General features: G+C 37.0%; 1 protein-coding gene across 1 annotated transcript in view; it reads left to right on the top strand.

Annotated features, from left to right (window-relative positions):
- The window catches only part of LOC128657194 (gastrula zinc finger protein XlCGF26.1-like), a 94,914-nt gene that overhangs the window by 35,155 nt on the left and 47,174 nt on the right, over positions 1–12,585 (top strand). Inside the window, exon 4 of the mRNA XM_053711446.1 lies at positions 4,352–4,465. Coding sequence (XP_053567421.1) covers positions 4,352–4,465 — 114 coding nt within the window. The remainder of the gene's footprint in view (positions 1–4,351; positions 4,466–12,585) is intronic.

Below are 12,585 nucleotides of genomic sequence, written 5' to 3'. Positions count from 1 at the left end.
AAGGCCACAGTTAGCTAGAACCTCCTCACTATATATACATATTTTCGACAGCTGGGATACTTTAAGAGATTCTAAAATAGGCATTTCATCTGGGGTATCGCCTCTTTCACCTATATCATATAACGCAGAATTTCTAGGTGGAATAGAACCTAAAACAAATACCCAAGGCGATCTGGGATATACGATCCCGTTCGTTAAATTGACCATTAACGGTAGATTGAGGCATAGACATGAAATGGGGGAGATAGCGGGTGGAAACTATTCATTATGGCTAAAACATGAGCAATTGCGCCATTTAGTTCACAATTCTAAACACAAGTCAGAATTACTTAGATCCCCTACAAGATTTGAAAAATTATGCTTATTGGAGGTACCTATGTCAGGAACTTTATCTTTGACCAAGCAGCTACTAGAGGACACCATAACTAAGGCACTTCCACCTTACACTTTAAGTTGGCAGAGAGAACTGGAGATTTCCATTTCAGAGGAAGATTGGGAGAACATATTCCATAATACCCATAAGTCATCAGCTTCACCAAAGACACTAGAATTGAACCACAAAATACTGACTAGATGGTACATGACCCCTAATCGTTTAAAACATATTTACTCTAGCGCAGACGACAGATGTTGGAGGGGATGTGGCATGAAAGGCAACATGTCTCACATATGGTGGCAATGTGACAGGCTTAGACCACTTTGGACACAGATTGAGAAGGACTTTCAAACAATATTAGGAGACGTTTTTGTACTGTCCCCTTTGACTGCAATTCTAAATTATAAACCAAAAAACATTTGCAAAATTCGATGGAACCTATTGCTGATAGGACTTAATAGCGCTAGGAATTTGATAGCTAGAAATTGGAAATCTTCTCGGATCCCCTCTAGGAATGACTGGATACAAAACACGACTACCTTGCTGTCCCACGAGGAATATGTCTATTATAGACGGGGAACCCTGACTAGATTTTATGATATCAAATTTTATTGGGATTCTTTTTTAGGTACTACAGATAAATGACTTACACACAATAGATGTTTCCAGCAGGGAGTCCTTTTCTCCCTTCCACCCTTGGTTCTCATTCTCTTCCAACATATATCATCCTCTTCTATCCCCTTCCATCGCACTTTCCCCTTCTATTTCTTCTTACTCTGCTTCATATAAATTTCATAACTTTGGTTTACTCTACGGCAAATACTTGAGACAATTGTATGATTATACATATCAAGACAGTGATGTTAATGAATGCCTTTTTTCCCTTTTTTTTTTTTTCTTTGTTTTTGTTTTTCTTTTTCTTTTTTGTTTTTGTTTAGGGTTTTTTCTTTTCCTCCTGTTACAATGTGTTTTGACGGTATGACTTGTAATACCGATATGTTTGTTTGAACACTGAAAGATGGCTATACCCTTGTTTGTGTATCAGGGCCATGATTGTTTTCAGTTCAAACTAAGATGGATATGTAGCCCTACATATTGTTCTAAAGTAACATGTCGTATATATATTTGTTTCCAAAACTTTATCTACCATTGTATGTTTTGAAAACCTCAATAAAAATTTATTATTAAAAAAACAAAAAAAAACAAGACACACTCACCTTTGTTAGTAAATGTCACATTTGTGCCAAAAACAAAAAGGAACATCATCGCCCATTTGGTTTATTGAAACCTTTACCTATACCTGAGGTGCCTTGGACAATGATTGGAATGGACTTCATTGTTGAATTACCAGCATCCAATACTTTTACAACTATATTAGTCGTGGTTGATCATTTTACTAGATTAGCTCATTTCATTCCTCTTAAGAAAATTCCCAACACTCTCACAACCGCCAAAACATTTTTTTATCACATAGTGAAGTTACATGGGTTACCAACCTCAAGTGTCACCGATCGCGGGACACAGTTCACCTTCAGGTTTTGGAAAGAACTGTGTCGTCTACTAAAGATCACCTCAAGATTGTCGACGGCTTTCCATCCCCAGTCCAACGGACTTACTGAAAGACTTAATCAAACTTTAGAGCAGTACCTGAGGTGTTATATCTCACAACTTCAGGAAGACTGGTCGGATTGGTTACCATTAGTGGAATTCGCTTACAATAATTCCATCAACTCCTCAACCAAAACCTCACCCTTCTTTGCCACATATGGTTACCATCCTATGTCTTTACCTAACTCAATAATTACCTCAAACTCTCCATGCGTTACAGATTATGTAACCAACCTAAAACAAACCATGACATCTTTAAAACTCCATCTTGAGAGAGCAAAATCTACTTAGAAATGGTATTTCGATAAAAAACATAAGAGTCCCCCTCCATATAAAGTTGGTGATCAAGTTTGGCTCTCAACAAAAAACCTCAAGCTAAAGTTGCCCAGCAAAAAATTGGCAAACCAGTACATAGGACCATATAGGATAAAGAAAATCATCAATCCAAACGCAGTTTTTCTCAATTTACCACCAACCCTCAGGATACATCCATCATTTCATGTGTCCCTACTGAAACCCTATCTCGGCTCTGATGACCAGGACACTCACGGTACAAACACATCCTCTCTAGTGGTTGATGACCAAACCGAATTCGAAGTAGACTCAATATTTGATTCTCGCCGTCGTGTCAGGAAGCTCGAGTATCTGGTCAATTGGAAAGGTTATGGATCGGAGGAAGATTCTTGGATACCTCTTCGAGATATGCACTCTCCCCGTTTACTCTCTGCATTTCACCGTCTGAATCCAGACAAGCCTGGGTCGGACCCGGGGTAGGGGTTTCCTTGAAAGGGGGGATCTGTCACATACACTATACCTTTAAACATTAGCCCTGCCTACTCTTCACTTCCCTATAAAGGTGTGAACAGACACCTGTACATTGCTTGATTATTAAAACTCATTTGCTATCCTAAACTTCAACCTGGAAGTTATTCTCTAAAAAATCAACCTTGTTGCTCCTGTTTCTATTTGTCATTTGGACACCTCTAAGAAGGATTAAGTGGGATTCCTCTTGCAGCACAAACCGCAACACAGTTTTCTTAGCCTCTCAAAGGCTACGCACTCTGACGTCATTCATCCTCGCCTGCAGCCTCCTCAGTCCATTCGCGGTCTGAGCTTGTCTCCGAGTTAGACACCAACACCGCTCCTCACACAAGGCAGCTCCGCTGTGGACACTGAGCAGTAATCGGATCTCAGTTCAGTTCAAACTCTCTGTTACGCAAGTATAATCTATGCTTTATAACCTTAATCTGGAAATATGTGGATATTGAACTTTGCTTACTCAAACTAACCTGCTTATATGTGCATACTGACATTCTAGATAAGCAAACATATCGACATCTACGCTCTCATGCTTTTCAATCTATTTAATCCTGTTAATATACTGTATTCAAGTATAAACTGAAGTCTGCTTCCTCTCGTTGTTCTGATAACTTTTAACTAACAGCTATACTGCAAAGACGCTTTTTCCTCTCTTAAATAATGATACATTCAATCTAACTGCTCCAAACTTATCTTGCTATCAAAAGTATACAAAGCTCAAAATACCTAAAGAACCACTTCCGGTTACTTAAGATAAACACTTTATTTATTGCCATTTAGTAAAGTGTTTTGATTTGAAACTAATTTCTAGCAACAATTGCTATTCCTTTCTGTATAATCTTTTGCATTAACTACATATGCATAAGGTATTAAAGGGATAGCCACAACTTCACAATTATCTTTTGTTGCACATATATTGTGTGTGAGGTACATGGGTTACATGTGAGTGGGCACGTATATTGTTTGTGAGGTACGTAGGTTACATGTGAGTGGGCACACATATTGTTTGTGAGGTACGTAGGTTACAGATGAGTGGGCATGTATATTGTTTGTGAGGTACGTAGGTTACAGATGAGTGGGCATGTATATTTTGTGTGAGGTATATGGGTCACTGGTGAGCGTGCATATATATTGTGTGTCAGGTACATGGGTTACAGATGAGTGTGCACATATATTGTGTCAGGTAAGTGTGTTACAGCTGTGTCTGCATGTATATTGTTGGTTACAGGTGAGTGTGCACATATATTGTGTGTGAAGTATGTGGGTAACAGGTGAGTGTACATATATTGTGTGTGAGATATGTGGGTTACAGCTGAGTGTGCACATATATTGTGGGTTACAGCTGAGTGTGCACTTATTGTGTGTGTGAGGTATGTTGGATACAGGTAAGTGTGCATAGTAAGTGTGATAGACTAAACAATTCTCTTGTGTGCACGTAGTAATTTTTGGGTCATCACATGATTTTTATTTATATATAATGAGATACATTAATACATCCCATGAGTACTACAAACAACTTACACATATGCATGTATTCTTACCGTACAGGCCATAAGGATGTGACGCCTTCAGATAGCTCAGCGGTTGAGCACAGAGAAAAACCATATTTATCTAATCACGTGAAGACTGAGGAGGATGAAGTTCCTATAAATACGGCTACAGGTGATAAGCACTGATTAATACCTTAACTACAAATGTACCCTGTGCATCAGCGGTGGTTGACATACCCCCAAACAAATATAGGTCTTCGCTAGATTTGTATGCCTCCGTAAGTAAGGCCTGCAGTCCTAGCACAGCTCCACCACTGCCAGAAAAGCTGTGCTAGTTAAACCCTTAATGACCACGGACGTGCAGGGTAGTCTATCCTTAAGTAAAGGGAATATTCTGTGATGGTGTCATCTCATGTAAATAACCATTACATTTTCTCAAATGGTTACACACCAGAAACGTATTAGTGAGCAGCTTTTGTATGAATAACTAAGGACTAGATTACAAATGAAGCACAAAACTATAATCGGTATTTAGTGCTAACTCTGCTAAAGTTAAATCTATAGGGCTCCTATTCTTGTACTCACATTAGAAGTTGAAAGTAAAATGTTCTCGCAAGCGACAAAGACACAGGTGCGGTAACATCTGGAGGTCGGATAGAGTGACCTCGCTGAGTCCTTTTCTGCATAGAGGGTCAGCAATGCACTACTAGTTAGCTGATGTTTGGTGGCTGCACAAATATGCCTTTTTGTCATTGGCTCAGCAGATGTGTACAGCTAGCTCCCAGTAGTGCATTACTGCTTCTTCAACAAAAGATAAAATTTGCTTAAAGGGACATGAAACCCAAAATTTTTCTTTCATGGTTTAGATAGAGAATACCATTTCAAACAACTTTCCAATTTACTTCTATAATTTAATTTGCTTCCTTCTCTTGTTATCCTTTTGCTGAAAGGTTTATCTAGGCAAGTTCAGGAGCAGCAGAGAACCTAGGTTCTAGCTGTTGATTGGTGGCTGCATATTTATACCGATTGTGATTTGCTCACTTATTTGTTAAGTTAGAAACCATTAGTGCATTGCTGCTCCTTCAACAAATGATACCAAGGGAATAAAACAGGTTAGATAATAGAAGTAAATTAGAAAGTTGTTTAAAATTGTATTCTCTATCTGAATCATGAAAGAAACATTTTGGGTTTCATGTCCCTTTAATTCTCTTGGTACCAGAAGTAAATTGGAAAGTTGTTTTAAAATTGCTTGCTCTATCTGAATCGTGAAAGAACATTCGGACAGATTACGAGTTTTACGTTATGAGCTGTACGTTGCTAACGAGCAGTTTTTTTCACCGCTCACTTACCTGCAGCGCTGGTATTACGAGTTTTTACAAACCCGGCGTTAACAGGCAAGAAGTGAGCATTGAGCAAAATTGTGCTCCATACCGCACTTCAATACCAGCGCTGCTTAAGTCAGCGGTGAGCTGGTCGTACATGCTCGTGCACGATTTCCCCATAGACATCAATGGGGAGAGCCGGCTGAGAAAAAGTCTAACACCTGCCTATGGGGAAACACATTTAATGTTTACACCTAACACCCTAACATGAACCCGAGTCTAAACACCCCTAATCTTACACTTATTAACCCCTAATCTGCTGCCCCTGACATCGTCGCCACCTACATTATATTTTTAACCCCTAATCTACCGCTCCGGGCATATTAACCCCTAAACCGCCGCACTCCTGCCTCGCAAACACTAGTTAAATAATATTAACCCCTAATCTGCTATCCCTAACATCGCCGCCACCTACCTTCATTTATTAACCCCTAATCTGCTGTCCCCAATGTCGCCGCCACTATATTAAATGTATTAACCCCTAAATCTAAGTCTAACCCTAAAACCCCCTAACTTAAATATAATTGAAATAAATCTAAATAAAATTCCTATCATTAACTACATTATTCCTATTTAAAACTAAATACTTACCTATAAAATAAACCCTAAGCTAGCTACAATATAACTAATAGTTACATTGTATCTTATTTTTATTTTACAGGCAAGTTTGTATTTTAACTAGGTAGAATAGTTACTAAATAGGTATTAACTATTTAATAACTACCTAGCTAAAATAAATACAAATTTACCTGTAAAATAAAACCTAACCTAAGTTACACTAACACCTAACACTACAATTAAATAAATGACCTACATTAAATACAATTAAATAAATTAAATACAATTGGCTAAAGTACAAAAAAAAACCCCCACTAAATTACAGAAAATAATAAACAAATTACAAGATATTTAAACTAATTACACCTAATCTAATAGCCCTATCAAAATAAAAAAAGCCCCCCCAAAAAATAAAAAAAACCCTAGCCTAAACTAAACTACCAATAGCCCTTAAAAGGACCTTTTGCGGGACATTGCCCCAAAGAAATCAGCTCTTTTACCTGTAAAAAATAAATACAAACACCTCCCAACAGTAAAACTCACCACCCACACAACCAACCCCCCAAATAAAAACCCTAACTAAAAAAACCTAAGCTCCCCATTGCCCTGAAAAGGGCATTTGGATGGGCATTGCCCTTAAAAGGGCTGTTAGCTCTTTTGCGGCCCAAAGCCCTAACCTAAAAATAAAACCCCCAAAAGGCAAAGTTCTGAGCACTCAGGGGGCAAAGTTAAAAGCCAAAAAAAATCTTTATTAAAGTATAAGTAAAAGCTGCATATCAATGCAGGTAGACAAGGACAGCAAATCCTGACGCGTTTCGCACCCCCTAGTGGCGCTTAGTCATAGGAGTGTAAGCTGAAGGTGCCAGCAGTGCACTTAAGGGTGCAAGCAAACAATCACTGACCAGTAAAGGGTGTGATTGGACGCCGCCCCAAAAGGTACACTAACAGCACCTTGGAAACATTTAAAACAAGATTTATACAATAAAAATGAAGGTACAAAAAATCATTGTGTGCATACTGACAGGCTGATTAAAGATAAACACATAAGAATAAAGGATATGTTTTTCTATGTTAATGTATATGTCCTTTTTGTTAGATTTGAAAGGAAACCAATGGCACTACTCAAATGTAAGACCTAAATTCCTACAAATTCCTCATATATTTGTCAGGATGCGGGTGCTGTGTATATTAACGTAATTTTAGCAAAAAGAGAGAAAAGTATACACTTGTAGCACTCCTAGGTCTAGAGATAATTTTAATCTAATTGGGTGACACTAGTTATTCCCTGGGGAATAATTGGTAGGGGGACAAAACAGTTAAGAAAATTAAAATATAACTTTTATTGGGTTAAATTAAAATAGGAATAAACTTAAAACCACACTTAGGCACCGGCTGCATATAATTGTACAAACAAACTATTATGGTAATACAGATTATAATATCCACTTCTTGACACCTGTAGAAGGATTTGGCTAGAGTGGAATTGCTGTGTAATAAAACCACAGAAATATTATGCACCATACAGTATCTGTAAATACTTGTTCCACAAATCTATTGTGGCAATGCAGTATATAACGTTGTACTACTATAGTAAGTATCTCAAGAGCGATATGTCTTGATATAGGATTATTAATATAAGTGGAATATCAAGCATATAATTTGTGTTTGCTTATCTTAAGCTAAAATTATATAGACCACTTTATTAATTAATTTCTAAGTATCACTCAAATTGGGACAAAAATATATTTGAAACGTTATCAGTTAATAGATTCAAACAGTATTACTGCTTGTCCTCAGAAACTGAACTGCTGTGATAGCAATTACCTCCTCTGAAATCAAGTGTAAATAACTCCCTCAAAAAGTCAACAACTATCAATCGTGAACGGTCTTAAAGTGTGTATTGGTGATTGAGCTGAATTTAATAAAGTTTCACGTTTCTTAAGATATGGTGAATACTTAATCGTTCATCAACTGGATATGAAATAATGTTATAGGATCCTCTAAGGTTGTACATAAACCACTGGTATTAGATAAACTCCGCTTATAGTTGCAAAGATTGCGCCATTGAATGCATAAACTCGAGCTGATTTGCCTACTAGCTACGTACAATATCTTGGTTAGGCTGTATTATGGTAAGTTTTGCTATTCAATATTTATCTTATATTGCGATAACTGTTAAGGTGCCCTTAATTATTTTGTATTGCTTTTGAAACTGTTTGAATTGAATTTACCAGTGCTCTCACTATGTATATTTAACAGCTCTTGTAACCCGTATGAAACATAAGTTTAAGCAGCAGTGAAAGGATATACTTGAATGGTATATTGCATAACTTGTGAGTCTAGATTCAATTTAATCTTTATATATTAGATGGACTTAGGTGGAGGTTACACGCTCACAGCTACTTTCATAAGGAGCGCTCTTATCTGGCCACAAGAATACGAACCAATTGTGTGTATTTAAACACAAGTTAAATACCTTGCTGTGTTAGGGTACTTATACAGAGTAGTATGTTAATCAATGATACGTGTTTGTTAAAGCGCAACATAAATTGCGCGCAATATATGAAAAATGCTTGTATTGCAAACCCGTAAGTTTTGATACTACTGTGCTTAGTTTTAAGGTTGCACACTCACAGCTGATTAAACAAATGTGTGTATATTCTACCACCGTAGTGGAATCTCTATAGGTTATATTGTTGCACTGCTCTCTATATGAGCGGTGTTAGATACAAAGTTGTGCCCTTGATAATCAGGCTGCACTGTATTAATTTAAGAGTCACAGATTGCGAGCTAGTTGAAAAGAGCGAATACAATTTCCAAGTTAGTGCCTAATGTGCACAGTGCACATTGGCTTTAAGAGAAAAGATATATGTAAAACTTAGTGCCGTAATTATACCTGGTACAGCTAGAGGCTTAAACTTATGTTTCATACGGGTTACAAGAGCTGTTAAATATACATAGTGAGAGCACTGGTAAATTCAATTCAAACAGTTTCAAAAGCAATACAAAATAATTAAGGGCACCTTAACAGTTATCGCAATATAAGATAAATATTGAATAGCAAAACTTACCATAATACAGCCTAACCAAGATATTGTACGTAGCTAGTAGGCAAATCAGCTCGAGTTTATGCATTCAATGGCGCAATCTTTGCAACTATAAGCGGCGTTTATCTAATACCAGTGGTTTATGTACAACCTTAGAGGATCCTATAACATTATTTCATATCCAGTTGATGAACGATTAAGTATTCACCATATCTTAAGAAACGTGAAACTTTAATAAATTCGGCTCAATCACCAATACACACTTTATATGCAGCCGGTGCCTAAGTGTGGTTTTAAGTTTATTCCTATTTTAATTTAACCCAATAAAAGTTATATTTTAATTTTCTTAACTGTTTTGTCCCCCTACCAATTATTCCCCAGGGAATAACTAGTGTCACCCAATTAGATTAAAATTATCTCTAGACCTAGGAGTGCTACAAGTGTATACTTTTCTCTCTTTTTGCTAAAATGTCCTTTTTGTTGCCTGAAGGATCAATCAAGAAAAATGCCTAATTAGCAATTTGAGAAACAAATCCATAGCTGCCAAAATTAAGCCTAGGACGATATGTATCTATTGCAAATAGTCAAGCAGGCATATTAACGAAGCTAGGACATATGAAAATAATTCATACAAAATTATGTGTTAAATAAATCAATATCATTGTTCAATAATGAACTATTTACAATCTTGAAGACAAGAATATAAATAATCATTTAATAGACTATGTAATTTGCTTGTATGTGATGTAAATTATATGAAAATAATACTTTAATCTATGAAATAGGAGATATCCCATTCTAAATTGATACCTTTGGGGTATCTAGTGTCTAACTTCAAAATCCAAAAAAGCATGTGTACGACCTCAATGATCTGCACTCCAAAACTGGGAACACCAGTTAGGTGCAGGCCATTGAAGTGTTTAGCAACTGCTGAATTTTTGTTGAAATTCTCAACATCTTTCAGGTGCTCCCTGACCCTGTCTCGGAATTCTCGGGAGGTTTGACCTACATACTGCTGTTTGCAAAGGTTGCAGTTGAGTACATACACAACCCATTTAGTTCTCCAAGTGGCATAAAAATGTTTTGAGCGTACTGTTGGAATAAAAGTTATTACCAATAATGATGGATTTACAAGCTTTACAGTTGAAATTGTGACATTTGAAATTACCTCTTCTGTTGCTATGTAGCCATGTAGTAGAGTTGGAATGTGTTGTTTGTATCATGCTGGGAGCTAATCTGGAGCCTAAAGTTTCTGGCTTTCTAGAAACAAATTTAAAGTTGATTACTGAGTTTGATAATAAAGGATCATTATTTAGTAAAAAGGTTAGTAAATTAGTAATGTTTCTTAAGGATATTAACTATTTCATTATACTGGTTGGAATAGGGGGTACTAAACACTACTGAATTTTCTGAAAAAGCTTTATGTGTTCTTTTTGGTTTAGTTATACATTCAACTTTAGCTTCATGCTGAGCTTTTTCCAGGAGGCTCAAATCGTATCCTCTGGCTAGCAATCTATTTTTAAGATCATTTGATTGACTGAGATAAATTTTATCACTGTTGGTGTTTCTTTTTAATCTCAAGAATTGACTCTTTGGAATAGACTTGAGGAGGTGGGGTGGATGTGCTGACTGGGCATGTAGAATGGTGTTGCCTGCAGTAGGTTTTCTATATGTGCTAGATATAATAGTGCCGTCCTCCACCACTCTCTCAAGTGTAAGATCCAAAAAGTTAACTGTGGAGAGGTTAGATTCGCCTGTGAATTTCAATTTACTATTGTTTGTATTTAAATATTCTAGAAAATCTGTAAGTGAAAAACCCCTTTCCCCCTTATTTTCAATAATAAAGATCATATCATCAATACATCTGTTGTAAAAGATGATATCATGTATATAGTTATTTTGATAAGAATACATTTGTTGGAGTTCCCACCAACCCACATACAAGTTGGCATAAGAGGGGGCGAATTTTGCCCCCATTGCTGTCCCACAAAGATGGAGATAAAACTCCTTATCAAAAATAAAATAATTGTGGGTTAGTAGGAACTCCAAGCAATTACAGACAAAAATCTTTTCTTCTTGTTTGTAAGTTGTATCTCTATCCATAAACCATTTCACAGCTCTGACTCCCTGATCGTGGGGGATACATGAATACAAAGATTCAATATCTATGACCACCCAATTAAAGGTGTCCTTCCATGTTATACTTTTTAAGTTGTTTAGTAGATGACTGGAGTCCCTAAGATAGCTATATAAATTAACAACTAGTGGCTGTAGAATGGAATCTAACCATTCAGACACAGGCTCCAAAAGGGAGCCTATGCCTGAAACAATGGGCCTACCAGGAGGAGAGAAAACATCCTTATGAATTTTGGGGACGTGGTGGAAGATTGGTAGGACTGGGGATTTAGGGATTAGAAGTTCAATGTCTTTTCTTTGTAGAATTCCCAAGGCCAGACCATCTTCCAACAGGTCCCCAAGGCTCTTTTTGAAAATGTTAGTTGGATCTGAGGGCAGTTTGCGATAGATGGATGTATTTGCTAGCTGTCTATTGGCCTCTGTAAGGTAAGAGCTCTTGTTCATAAGGACAATAGCACCACCCTTATCAGCATTTCTCACTACCAAATTTTTATTGAGTTGTAATTTTTTCAAAGCAATGGACTCTCTATGTGTCAAGTTGGTATGTGGGTGATGTCTCCTTTCTTCTGTTTCACTAGCCAATTGCAACAGATCTCTTTCAACACTTTGTTGAAATGCATTAATGTATGGCCCTCTAGCTTGTATGGGATAAAAATCCCTATTTTTTGTTATAGGAGGAGTTATGAAATGCGTTCCGAGACCATGGAATTGATCCCCACTGCAAGATAGATCTCTCATAACCTCCAGGGTGCAACAATCTTTAAAGTCCCTCAGATCTTCATGTTGGCCCAAATGTAAATTGGGCTCCAAGTTGACGTTGACTGTTCTACTCTGAGGATTTGTCTAGGAAGAACTTTTTGAGCGTCAATTTTCGGACAAACTTCTAGAAAAGAATGAAAGGAGAGAAGCGCAGGACGCAATTCAAGTGTAGATATATTTATTCGAGTGGAACACACAAAGTATTGTACTCACAAGAGTTCAAATAAAAACAGGCACATCATGATAAAAGTTGTCCCTCGTGAACCTGCGGCTAGGACCACGCTGTAATGTTGTGGATCTTCAAATGTCCTTTCGTTGTTTTATGATTAAATCGTTTTTATTTGGTAGTTAATCATACAGTACATATTCCAGTCAAACACAATACATATGACCTTGTAATGAATAGCTCA

Source organism: Bombina bombina, chromosome 4 (genome assembly GCF_027579735.1).
Source record: "Bombina bombina isolate aBomBom1 chromosome 4, aBomBom1.pri, whole genome shotgun sequence".
In the NCBI taxonomy this organism is placed as follows: Eukaryota; Metazoa; Chordata; class Amphibia; order Anura; family Bombinatoridae; genus Bombina; species Bombina bombina.
Note: the sequence above shows the minus strand (reverse complement) of the source record. Positions and strands in the feature narration are given on the sequence as shown.